The 14,084-nt window shown below is 38.5% G+C and overlaps 1 protein-coding gene across 3 annotated transcripts in view; it reads left to right on the forward strand.

Annotated features, from left to right (window-relative positions):
- Positions 1 to 14,084, forward strand: part of LOC123565052 (uncharacterized) — a 69,929-nt gene that overhangs the window by 34,480 nt on the left and 21,365 nt on the right. For all 3 annotated transcript variants that reach the window (XM_053551451.1, XM_053551453.1, XM_053551456.1), the window contains exons 9-11: positions 5,619 to 5,721; positions 9,966 to 10,092; positions 13,217 to 13,488. In XM_053551451.1, coding sequence (XP_053407426.1) covers positions 5,619 to 5,721; positions 9,966 to 10,092; positions 13,217 to 13,488 — 502 coding nt within the window. The remainder of the gene's footprint in view (positions 1 to 5,618; positions 5,722 to 9,965; positions 10,093 to 13,216; positions 13,489 to 14,084) is intronic.

Below are 14,084 nucleotides of genomic sequence, written 5' to 3' on the forward strand. Positions count from 1 at the left end.
GGTGACACTTTTAATCCAGCAAAAATTTTGCTGTTCGGTTTTCGGAAGTCAATTTTAGTGTTAAAATATAAACGGTGCTTCAAAAATCGTCCGGTTTTCAGAATTCGGGAGTTCCGGTTTTCTGAAGTTGAACATATATAGAAATAAGAACAGAAAAAAATGGGACTTTGAGTTTCGTGCGGTTTTCAAAGGTTTCCGGTTTTCAGAAGGTCCGGTTTTCGGAAGTTACACTGTATATACATAGACACAGTCTTGTGCGCACCATCTCTCCTCATCCCCTTGACACAATTTAATGAAACTTCACACAAGTGATCAGTACCAACAGTAGTTGTGCATGGGGCATGTTAGGTTCTTTTAGAAAAAAAATTTGCAGAGTTATGGGACTTTGTTTTTTTGTTACTATACTATATACATAGACACAATCTTGTGCGCACCATCTCTCCTCATCCCCTTGACAAAATTTAATGAAACTTCACAAAAGTGATCAGTAACAACAGTAGTTGTGCATGGGGCATGTTAGATTATTTCAGAAAAAAATTTGCAGAGTTATGGGACTTTGTTTTTTTTGTTACTATACTATATACATAGACACAATCTTGTGCACACCATCTCTCCTCATCCCCTTGACAAAATTTAATGAAACTTCACACAAGTGATCAGTAACAACAGTAGTTGTGCATGGGGCATGTTAGGTTCTTTCAGAAAATTTTTTGCAGAGTTACGAGACTTTGTTTTTTGTTACTATACTACAAAAATTGCAGAGTTATGGGACTTTGTTTCTTGTTAACATACTATGTACATACAGTCTGCATATGCAATCTTGTGCGTGCCTAATCTACCAAACCCTTGCACACAATTTAATGAAACTTCACACAAGTGATCAGTACCAACCCTAGTTGTGCATGGTGCATGTTACATTCTTTAAGATAAATATTCTGCATAGTTATGGGACTTTGTTTTTTGTTACTATACTGTATACATACAGTCTTTATACATACAGTCCACATAATTATGCAATCTTGTGTGCGTCAAATTGCAATGTACTGTGTCAGTGCATGCGGGGGGTACATTCATCACCTTTAGTGATAGCTCTAGTTTTACCTGATCTGTATGGAACAAACATGGTAAAAATGTTTGTCTTTATAAAGTTTAGGTCAAGATTGAAACTAGGTTACTAGGTAAAATCACAGAAACAATGTTGTTGTCCCCCGCAGAAGGCGAAGGGATATAGTTTTGGCATTGGCTGTCCGTCTATCCAGAGCCATATCTAGGAAGTGGTTTGAAATATTTAAATAAAACTTTATATATATGTTCACAACTACAGGGAAATGCGGCACATCAAGTTTCAGTCAGATTGCCTGAGTAACACCAGAGTTATGGCCCTTAGTAGTTTCTAGTGTTAACTATATATGGTATTATAAATATGGCAATTTCTGCTTCATAACTTGTTACATATTTGACCTAGAACTATGAAACTTAAAAATTGAATTTAGATCATCATAATGTGGTAGTACACACACAATTTCGTTAGGATCTCTTTAGTAACTTAAGAGTTATTACCCTTTAATTGTTTAAAAATCCACATATTTGTACATAACAAACTAACCAATTGGTAGAATTTCTTTAAAATGTAATGAAATTATTTGCTTCTTAGTATCATCCTTAACTTTTTGCCTGATATATTTCTTTGCCATTCCTCACCACAAACCCTTTCGGTGGGGGATACAAATTCATCGAATTTGCTTGTTATCACTTTAGACGACATTTTTTTTTCAACCTGTTCTGTTTGAAATTTGGCTTGAATTTTTGGATTTTGGATTGAAACTGTCATCTGGGATCAAAACGTAGGTCACAAGATAAAATCATAGAAAAACCTTATTTAATAATTTAATGCTTTAGAAACCATATTTTCTTCTTGGTACATATGGAACCCAGTCAAATATTTGTCTCCAAGACATTTCTTCTGTTTATTTGTAAATGCTTTGATAAATATAGCATAGATTATTAATAGTTTTGGTTTCTTAAAGGAGTAGTGGCAGTGAGTCAAGCTTAAAGCTACTCTCCCACATTTTGGGTGAAGATTTTCAGCATGTTCATTTCTACCAATTTGGCATAGACTGTATAATATTATATGATACTGAAAAATGATAAGATGGGTGATGATAAAAGTTAAGATATTGGTAAATTTTCTGCATTATTTCAAAAGCGTTGCAACGGTTTACTACCTTCTGCATAATATTTTTGGTTATTTATAAGAATATCTTGCAAAAATAGTACGCTAGTAAGTTTGTACCACAAGTCACTTTCAGACTACTCACTTTTTATGGATTTTTGAGAGAAATTATTTTTCACCTAAAATGTGTGGGTTAGCTCCTTTAAAGGCCTATGTCCCATCAGTTCATCACTTCATACCAAAAACAGTGACTCAGGAGTTTGTCTACTGGATAAACTAGAAAATATTCTGGTAAAATTTATTCAAAAGCATAATATCTACCATACTATTCTATATTTTTGCATGATTGTTTGAGGTCCAGTCTCCAGGATATATTTGAAAGAATAAAAGAATTTTACCTGATTTTTCCCTAGTTTTGAGCAGTTGTGTTGGTTTGCATTCACTCCAGAAAATCAAAATAAAATTTCTGTGGCTTATGAACATCTACTAATATTCTCCGAAATGTCAAATATATACTTGTAAACTACAGCTTACATTGAGATCTGTTTTGAAGTTATTTCGACCATGAATTTTACATCTAGACTAAATTCAAATTTAGCTATGCATTTTGTAAATTGAAAATAAAGTAAAAAATTTCTTTTAATGCACAATCTCGGTCTGCTTGCGAATGGGGCTTATATGTATTGGTTAAAAACATGTGACAGTTTTAAGATTTTAAGATAAATATTTAGAGTGATCATTAGCGAAGCGAGTTAATACTTTAAAACTGTTGTATTCAACTTACAACCGTCTTACAGTTAGCCCCAGTTACAGGTTCAGTGTTACTGGGCGGAGTCTATTAACCCTTAGCCTGCTGGTGGCAAGTGATTCTGCCTTTGCGACCAGTGCAGACCAAGATCAGCTTGCACATCCGTGCAGTCTGATCATGGTCTGCACTGTTCGCTATTCAGTCAGTAAATTTTTAGTAAACACCCCTTCAAATGATAAATGGTACTGCCCAAATTGGAAGATGGACCAGTCCATTATAGAAATTTAACATGGTAAGGGTTAAATCATATCATTTAACAATTAAATTTAATGGGAATGGGATGGAGCAGTTCCATTGGCAGAGCAACTTAGGTGAACTGTAATGCCCCGCATTAGATTGAGTTCTTGTAAAATTATGTAATAATACATAGATTTATACAGTACAAGGTTGTCAATAATAAATAGGTCTTTTACAGATGTCAAGATATTTTACTTTTGAGTTGTTGCGTTGCGTCTTTTGTCTGTCTTCTGGTCCTAGCTCATAGGATTTTTGATGTCCGACAGATGGATGTCTGTTGTCAGTCCATCAGATGCTCACAAGTGGTCCACTTGATGGATCTTCATCAAATTTGGTCTGTAGCATGTAAAGTCTTCTCTCAAATTTTATCAGAGGGTTTTTGTCTGGTTCCATTTAGGGGCCATCTGAGCTAAAACTTTAAAAACAAAAACTTGAAAAAAAAAATCTCGTCAAACGCTTGATATAACATCACCAAAATGGTTTGTAGCATCCTTAATTGTAAAGTCTTCTGTCATGTTTGTTCAAATAGTTTGTCAGAGCTAAAATAAGAATAGTGTTTAAAAAAAAAGCTGCTGTATGATCATTGTCTAGAACCAGTTGATAGATTTTTATCAAACTTGCAGTGGTCTGTAGCATCATTGGAAGGATTTTTGTTAATAGATCTTACCACCAGGCCATTTCGTTATTTGTTGTCCTTAAAGTTATTTTTGTGAGTTAAATTCTGTTCAATATAAGAGTTTTAGGTGTATCTGCCCAATACCAGAAGCAAAGGTCTATTTTGAAATTATTTCAGCAATGAATTTACTCACAAATATCTAGACAAAGTCTAATTATTAAAAACATTCTATAATGTGTTGAATATTGTAAAGTTTAATTTGCTACAAAATTTGTGATAGATAAATATAGCGAACTATTTTTGAAAACAAAACAGTTTTTAGCATTAGCTAGTTGACTTTATTTAAAACTGAAACATTTCTAAGTGGTAACAAATACTGCTTGTCCAACACCAGGTCAGAAGTAACAGAGCTATGGCCCTTCCTTTTATATTCACTATTTTTTCTTGTTGTCTCACAGTTTGTCCTTTAAAGTTTGAATTATATTAACTCTCAGAAAACCCTTTTTAAAGACCCATCACAACCTAGTGACCTACTTTTCCCTCCCACATGAACTTTACTTTTGTTTCATCCTTGCATACATCTTACAAGATAACTAAGTTTTGTCCACTTCTCTTCTAATAAACAGTATCAAATGAAATGCAAAAAAGAACTGATAGGATATACAAACACTTTCCCCTATATATACGTAATGGAAACTTTAATAATCTACTTGTTTGATATTGTCTGTTAGTATCCTATATCATCATTCCCCCAATTGCTTACACTTCTTATATAGTCAGAAAACACTGCCACTATTTTAAAGTAATTCATACACATTTTCCTTGCATCAACCAAAACTGTTCAAGCAAGCAGTGTATCTCAGGTGAGTAATCTAGGCCCATCACAGCCCACTTGTCTTTCTATTCTAAACTACTCTGCATCTTTCAGAGCATGAGTCTGAGGTGGGACTACACTTGATACTTTTTATGCCCCCGAAAGGAGGCATATAGTTTTTGAACAGTCTGTCAGTCTGTCGGTCTGTCAATCTGTCAGTCTGTCCGCAATTTTCGTGTCTGGACCATATCTTTGTCATCGTTGGATGGATTTTCAAATAACTTGGCATGAATGTGTACCACAGTAAGACGACGTGTCGCGTGCAAGACCCAGGTCCGTAGCTCAAAGGTCAAGGTCACACTTAGGCGTTAAAAGATAGTGTATTGATGGGCGTGTCCGGTCCATATCTTTGTCATCCATGGATGGATTTTCAAATAACTTGGAATGTGTACCACAGTAAGACGACGTGTCGCGTGCAAGACCCAGGTCCATAGCTCAAAGGTCAAGGTCACACTTAAACGTTAAAGGATAGTGCATTGATGGGCGTGTCTGGTCCATATCTTTGTCATCCATGGATGGATTTTCAAATAACTTGGCATGAATGTGTACCACAGTAAGATGATGTGTCGCGCGCAAGACCCAGGTCTGTAGCTCAAAGGTCAAGGTCACACTTAGATGTTAAAGGTCATTTTTCATGATAGTGCATTGATGGGAGTGTCCGGTCCATATCTTTGTCATTCATGCATGGATTTTAAAATAACTACACTTGAATGTGTGGCACAGTAAGATGACGTGTCGCGCGCAAGACCCAGCTCTGTAGGACAAAGGTCCTAAACTCTAACATCGGCCATAACTATTCATTCAAAGTGCCATCAGGAGCATGTGTCATCCTATGGAGACAGCTCTTGTTATCTGTCAGAAAGAGTCACAGACTTTGAACTAACTGTTCTTTTAAATTTCTGTTTTTCAGACAGTTTGTTCTAGAATTTTTGGAAAATGAAGACCTGCAGAGAACCTGTCTCAGACTGGTAACAGAAGCCGGGCTTCAGGCTGTACTCCTAGACTTTGCTATGGTAAGTCATTGTACTGTCTCAGACTGGTAACAGAAGCCGGGCTTCAGGCTGTACTACTAGACTTTGCTATGGTAAGTCATTGTACCGTCTCAGACTGGTAACAGAAGCTGGGCTTCAGGCTGTACTACTAGACTTTGCTACGGTAAGTCATTGTACCATCTCAGACTGGTAACAGAAGCCGGGCTTCAGGCTGTACTACTAGACTTTGCTATGGTAAGTCATTGTACCGTCTCAGACTGGTAACAGAAGCCGGGCTTCAGGCTGTACTACTAGACTTTGCTATGGTAAGTCATTGTACTGTCTCAGACTGGTAACAGAAGCCGGGCTTCGGGCTGTACTCCTAGACTTTGCTATGGTAAGTCATTGTACCATATCAGACTGGTAACAGAAGCCGGTGTAACAGCCCAGTTTTTCCCCCAGTCAGTTCTTTCCCCGGGGAAAAAACTGACTAGTCAATTCTTTCTCCCGGGGAAAAAACTGACTAGTCAGTTTCTTCCCCCCCCCAGGCAGTTTTTTCCCCCCTTGGAATAAGTTTTCTGATAGGGAAAGAAACTGACTAGTTAGTCAGTTCTTTCCCCCTAGTTTTTGCTTCAAGTACTGGATTCTTTCGGTATTGTTATTTGGGATACAAGTGTCTATTCATTTTCCATTTAAATTTCAGATGAAACAGGTATTGTTTTTCATTTGAATAAACCTGTATGTTTCTTTTTTGTAACTTTAATCAATGTTTTTTTTGTGAAATAAAATTTTTTAACTTCTGTTTGATTGCCATTACTATTTAATATCTGTCAGGTGCGGGGAAGAAATTGACTGGTCAGTTCTTTCCCCCTTGCATATACTTGACCTATCAGGTGGGGGAAAAAATTGACCAGTCACTTATTTCCCCCCTAGCGTATATTTCACCTATCAGGTGGGGGAAGAAATTGACCAGTCAGTTCTTTCCCCCTAGCATACAGGTGGGGGAAGAAATTGACTAGTCAGTTCTTTCCCCCCTTGCATATACTTGACCTATCAGGTGGGGTAAGAAACTGACCGGTCAGTTCTTTCCCCCCTAGACAGTACTTGACCTGTCATGTGGGGGAAGAAATTGGCCGTTCGGTTCTTTCCCCCCCTAGCCAGTACTTGACCTGTCGGGTGGGGAGAAGAAATTGACTGGTCAGTTCTTTCCCCCCTTGCATATACTTGACCTGTCGGGTGGGGAGAAGAAATTGACTGGTCAGTTCTTTCCCCCCTTGCATATACTTGACATATCAGGTGGGGGAAGAAATTGACCAGTCAGTTCTTTCCCCCCCAGCATATATTTCACCTATCAGGTGGGGGAAGAAATTGACCGGTCAGTTCTTTCCCCCCTAACATATACTTGACCTGTCAGGTGGGGGAAGAAATTGACTAGTTAGTTCTTTCACCCCTAGCAAGTACTTGACCTGTCAGGTGGGGGAAGAAATTGACTAGTCAGTTCTTTCCCCTCTATATGTAGTTAGTACTTGACCTGTGGTGTGGGGAGAAGAAACTGACTGGTCAGTTCTTTCCCCCCTAGCCAGTACTTGACCTGTCGGGTGGGGAGAAGAAATTGACCGGTCAGTTCTTTCCCCCTTGCATATACTTGACCTATCAGGTGGGGGAAGAAATTGACCGGTCAGTTCTTTCCCCCCTAACATATACTTGACCTGTCAGGTGGGGGAAGAAATTGACTAGTCTGAGTTCTTTCCCCCCTAGCCAGTACTTTACCTGTCAGGTGGGGGGAGAAATTGACCAGTCAGTTCTTTCCCCCATAGCATATATTTCACCTATCAGGTGGGGGAAGAAATTGACCGGTCAGTTCTTCCCCCCCTAACATATACTTGACCTGTCAGGTGGGGGAAGAAATTGACTAGTCTGAGTTCTTTCCCCCCTAGCCAGTACTTTACCTGTCAGGTGGGGGGAGAAATTGACTAGTCAGTTCTTTCCCCCCTATATATAGTTAGTACTTGACCTGTGGTGTGGGGAGAAGAAACTGACCGGTCAGTTCTTTACCCCCTAGCCAGTACTTGACCTGTCGGGTGGGGAGAAGAAATTGACTGGTCAGTTCTTTCCCCCCTTGCATATACTTGACCTGTCGGGTAGGGAGAAGAAATTGACTGGTCAGTTCTTTCCCCCCTTGCATATACTTGACCTATCAGGTGGGGGAAGAAATTGACCAGTCAGTTCTTTCCCCCCTAGCATATATATCACCTATCAGGTGGGGGAAGAAATTGACTAGTCAGTTCTTTCCCCCCTTGCATATACTTGACCTATCAGGTGGGGGAAGAAATTGACCGGTCAGTTCTTTCCCCCCCTAGCCAGTACTTGACCTGTCGGGTGGGGAGAAGAAATTGACTAGTCAGTTCTTTCCCCCCTACATTTGTAGCATATACCTGATCTGTCAGGTTGGGGAAAAAATTGACCGGTCAGTTCTTTCTCCCCTAGCATTATACTTGAACTGTCAGGTTGGAGAAGAAATTGACTTGTCAGTTCTTTCCCCTCAAGCCGGTCAATTTCTCATAACAGAGCAAGTACTGGCTTTGGAGGGGAAAGAACTGACTAGTCAATTTCTTCCCCCACCTGACAAAGCAAGTACTGGCTAGTGGGGAAAGAACTGACTGGTCAATTTCATTTCCCCACCTGACAGGTCAAGTACTGGCTAGTGGGGAAAGAACTGACCGGTCAATTTCTTCCCCCACCTAACAGAGCAAGTACAGGCTAGGGGGAAAAGAACTGACTGGTCAATTTACTTCACCCACCTTACTGGTCAAGTACTGGCTACGTGTGAAAAGAACTGACCAGCAGTAATTTCCTTACCTTAGAAGAAATTGAAACAGGAAAAAGGCAAATAAAAAAATACAACAGAAATTAAAATAAGTTCATTTAAAAACATTTCTTTAATTTACACAAAATACGAAACATTATTTTTATTTTATATGAAATTTAAATGAAAACCGACTATCGGAAATGAAAAACAGGCTAGTTAAGAATAACCAGTTCCAATTCACTAACAGGGGAAATAATTGCCAGGAAAATTGATGAGGGGGGAAAGAATTGACTAGTTAGTTTTTTTCCCCCATAAGAATGATCAAGAGTAACCAGTTGCGATTGGGGGGAAAAAATTGACTAGGGGGGGAAAGAACTGACCAGTCAGTTTCTTCCCCGGGGAAAAAACTGACTAGTCAATTCTTTCCCCCGGGGAAGAAACTAACTAGTCAGTTTTTTCCCCGGGGAAAGAACTGACTGGGGAAAAAACTGACCGTTACACCGGGCTTCGGGCTGTACTACTAGACTTTGCTATGGTAAGTCATTGTACTGTCTCAGACTGGTATTTTAACAGTAACAGAAGCTGGGCTCCAGGCTGTACTACTAGACTTTGCTATGGTAAGTCATTGTAATATTTCTGTCATCAGAAGGTTTTTTTTAGCAATGTTTCCTTGCTTCAGCTAGAGTTCAAAACAGAAGAAACACTGAACTACTTGTCTCATGAACCACCTGACGGATCTTCCCCATGCTATGTCTGAAATGTCCTTGGAAGGATCTCTCTTAAAATTATCTTTAAAAATAAATTGTTTTGCTGCATACAACAAGAGGTAAAAATAGAAGCCCTAAAAATAATGAGTTTGAATGAAAATGAACCTTATGATGGATACCTTGCATCATACAAAATCGTTTTTCTCAACTACACACAGCCAAAGCTTACTAGAACAACTTCATTAAACACATGGATTTTACCACATGGATCTGTGACTTGGATTCACTTGCCTGCCACCATTGTGGGGTGGAGATTTCGCTTGGGGTGTAGATTTCTTCCATGTGGGGAAGTCATCCAGCTGGCTTATTGAAGGTTGTTGGTTCTACTCTCGTGCCAGCTCATGCCTGAAATTATGTCTGGAGGGACACCTGGGGTCTTCCTCCACCATGAAAAGCTGGAAAGTCACTATATGACCTATAATTGTGTTGGTGCAATATTAATCCCCACCCCACCCGCACCCACTTCCACCAGAATAAAATTCTTCATATTATAATAATTATAATATGGTTTAGCACTGCAGCACGGAGCCAGAGCTGAAAATAAGAATACTTTTGTTTCATGCTTGCATACATGTTTCAAGATAACTAAGTTTTGGCCACTCTCTTCTTATGAACAATATCAAATTAAATGCAAAAAAGAACTGATAGCCTATCAGTTATAGGCTATACAAAAACTCTGGATCTGTTGTTAATCTGTTCCTCGATTTCAGGCTAGAGGTCTAGTTATAGAGGCCCTAGAGGAGTTGGCGAGACAGGAACAGTACCAGTTGTCGGAGACATCACTTGACTTGTTGATCAATCGAGGATATGGTGGACATCTTGCACAAGTTGCATCAGGTAAATGTTTTTGGCCGAGTTTTCGAAGAAAAATCTGGCTTGTAGATTAGGTCTGTCCGGGCGGATGGATGGAATAATGAGTCTCTTGTTTACCTTTTTGTTATCCTCCGACGAAAGTCTGAGGTATATAGTTTTGGCGTTGTCCGTCCATCTGTCCGTCCATCCGGAGCCATATCTTAGGAAGTGGTTGGGAATATTTAAATAAAACTTCATATACATGTTCACCACTATGAGGTTATGTGGCCCGTCAAGTTTCAGCCAGATTGCCCAAGTAACACCAGATTATGGCCCTTAGAAGTTTCTAGTGTTAATTATATAGGGCACTATAAATATGGCAATTTCTGCTTCATAACTTTTGATATATTTGACCAGGAACTATGAAACTTAAATTGAATTTAGATCACCATAATGTGGTTGAGAACACACAATTTCGTCCGGATCTCTTTACTAACTTCAGAGTTATTGCCCTTTAATTGTTTAAAAATCCACAGATTTGTACATAACAAAATAACCAAATGGTAGAATTTCATTAAACTTCTTTCATTCTTTACTATGAACATTTATTATAAACATGTGAAGTTGTGTACCCACACCTGGTCACCTACTTGCCTCGGTTGAAATTGTGTGTTCTCAGCATTTATGACTGTATCTTCATGAAACTTGGTCAGAATGTTAATCTTGATGATCTCAAGGTCCAGTTTGAATCTGGGTCATTAAGGTCAAAAACTGGGTCACCAGGTCAAATCAAAGGAAAAGCTGGTAAATACTGTAGAGGCCACATTTATGATCATATCTTAATGAAACATGGTCAGAATGTTAATCTTGATGATCTATAGGTTATGTTAAAATCTGGGTCAGGTGGGGTCAAAAACTAGGTCGTTAGGTCAAATCAAAGGAAAAGCGTTTTAGCTCACCTGAGCAATGCTGTATTTTTCAATTAATCTTCACGAATTTTGGTCAGAATGATTGCCTTGATGAAATCTAGGTCAAGAATGAATATGGGTCATTTGTGGTAAAAAACTAGGTCACCAGGTCAAATCAAAGGAAAAGCTTGTTAACACCCTAGAGGCCACATTTATTTCTGTATCTTCATGAAACTTAGTCAGAATGTTAACCTTGAAGATCTTTAGGTCAAGTTCCAATCTGGGTCATATGGGGTCAAAAACAAGGTCACCAGGTCAAATCAAAGGAAAAGTTAGTCAACACTTTAAGAGGCCACATTTATGACCATATCTTAATGAAACTATCTTGATGATCTTTAGGTCAATGGGTCAGGTGAGTGATACAGGGCCTTCATGGCCCTCTTGTTTGCCATTACTCACCAGAAATTCCTTAGGCGGGGGATACCAATTCATCGAATTTGCTTGTTCATTCAATATCTGAACATGTAATTCACCTAGGACCTTGAAATTTCACAGGTATGTTGGTCTTGATGTGTACATGAACCCTATTGACTTCAAGGTCACTGGATCAAAGGTCAAGGTCACAGTGACCTGAACATTTGAAAATGGTTTCTGCATGATATCTTGACAAGTATTTCACCTAGGACTTTGAAACTTCACAGATGTGTTGGTCTTGATGTGTACATGAACCCTTTCGATTTCTGGGTCACTGGGTCAAAGGTCAAGGTCAAGGTCAAACATTGAAAATGGTTTCCGCTGCATATCTGGACAAGTATTTCACCTAAGACCTTGAAACTTCATAGTTACATTGGTCTTGATGTGTACCTGACCCCCATTGATTTCAGAGTCAAAGGTGAAGGTCACAGGGATATAAACATTGAAAATGTTTTTTTTTTTTTTACTTTTATTTTTTCTTTAATTTCATTTTCTTCATGTCCATTTCTTTTTTTCTCCCTTTTTCCTTCAATAGTGCTTATTAATTTGGGGGTTATTTATTGTAGGCCATTATTAGAACTTTAACTCATTATCACCTTATTCGAAAAACCTGGCCAAAATGCCGTCAGGCGTTAGCTGCTTGTAATTAGCTTGATTGAAAGAGCTAAAATAGATAAAACTCTTAGTGTTCAAACTTTGATTGGTCTTCATGAAACTTGATCAGGTGCAACCTTCCGCAATTGCTTTTGACTGGTATGCTTCACTGCACTAAGGGGCTGCCAGACCTAAAACTAGAAAAACCTTCAAACAACATTTTCTTAAGAACAGCTTGATGAATATCCACCAAACTTGGTCAGAAACATCCTTATATTGACCTTTTTCAATGTTGGTTGAAAGGTTCAACTTTGGCAGGGGTGGGAGGGGTTGGGTGTTATATGTTATAGATGATAAAACCTGTGAATGTTTTTTTTTATAGCTGGGTGCTACGATTTAGATGGGTGGTGAGATACCAACCATAAGTTTGATCAAACGGGAGAAATTGTCCTGTTCTTTTTTGTAATGGTGAAGGTAGTTTACAAGTTTGAAACTTCAGAAATGGCAAGGCAAGCTGGTATGAACAAAGCATAGTAAAAATTGGACTTAGTTGGCATTTGTCTCATGAGAACTTGTTATAACATGAATGCTTGCTACTTCTGTCCACATGTCGAGTCCACTTGCGGCAGCGAAGACGGCAGCAAAGACATAGTCATCCAAATGGCTGTACAGTGTATGTGCGTGACCATAACTTTAACATGCATGGAACAATCTTGTTTATATTTGGCATGAATATTTACCTCATTGAGACTGAGTGTCATGCACAAACCCCAGGTTTCTATCTCAAAGGTCAAGGTGACAGTTGTAGGTCAAAGGTCATGTCAGACCTTGTCTGGCCCATAACTTTGACATGCTTTGAGGAATCTTGTTTATATTTTGCATTTGGTGTTTAACTCAATGAGACGGATTGCTATGTGCAAACCCCAGGTTCTTATCTCAAACGTCAAGGTCACAGTTAGGGGTCAAAGGGTGGGCTCGACATGTTGCCCGTGGTTTTCTAGTATAATAACATGCTATTATTTGCTTGCTATTATCAAGTACATGATTCCAAAATAGCCATGCAGGTTGTTACAAAAATGGTATATTTTAAAAGCAGTTGGCTTTATCATAAATTTTGGTGAGTTTTGCTTATTGGGATTATGAACAATATACATTTAGTAATCATTTCTCAGAACGTTTGATCTGTACTCCAGGTGCATTCCTGAATCTTCTTGATCCAAAAAGACTTGTGAAGATATTCTGTGAACGACCACAACTGGTTGCCCAACATCCTGATCTGTTGCTAGGCAACCTGAGTGACCTTGACCTGAGTGCACTGTTACAGTTAGTGGAAGTACTAGATCCCTCAAAGCCTGTTATAAGGGGTTTTGTGCAGAGAAAACTTCACTCTAGAAGAAGGACCAGCTCATTGACCTCATTGACAGGTTCGGGGGAGTTTGGAGATGGTGCTACTAGTGTCCGAAAGGTATGTGCGATATGAAGGAGTAATGGTTACATAAGATGTGTCATATTAAAAAATGGGTGCAATATTACTCTAGTGTTCCCTTACTATTAATCTTTTTTTCTTTTTTCATTTGAGGCCCCTTGCGGGTAACAGCATTTATTTTTTATACATTTAATCGTTACCATGCTAATTTCTGAAATGGACTGGTCCGTCATTCAGTTTGTGCAGTACAATTTATTGCTTCAAGGGGCATTCAGTGAAAATTTACTGACTGAATAGAAAACTGAGCAGACCATGATCATCCTGCTAGAATCACTTGCCGCCAGCAGGCTAAAGGTTGAAGACACCTGTATAAGCTGTATATTTATTAATGGTAATGGCTTTTAATATTGCACATGAACTGTTATAGTTAGAGCCATAAAGGGAGGTAATAAATATATTCAATAAAACATTCTAGTATATTCAGGAATATTCAAACCTTTGACAAATGTTAAAGTAAGTAATTATCAGAAATAGGATTTAACAAGAAACTAATTTGTATTTTATTTTCATAATGTAAAAATGTGGCAGCCTGATTTTAAATGAAAGCATTATGTGCCTTTAAGGGTACAGGAAAT

This window comes from Mercenaria mercenaria, chromosome 1, assembly GCF_021730395.1.
Source record: "Mercenaria mercenaria strain notata chromosome 1, MADL_Memer_1, whole genome shotgun sequence".
Lineage (NCBI taxonomy): Eukaryota > Metazoa > Mollusca > Bivalvia > Venerida > Veneridae > Mercenaria > Mercenaria mercenaria.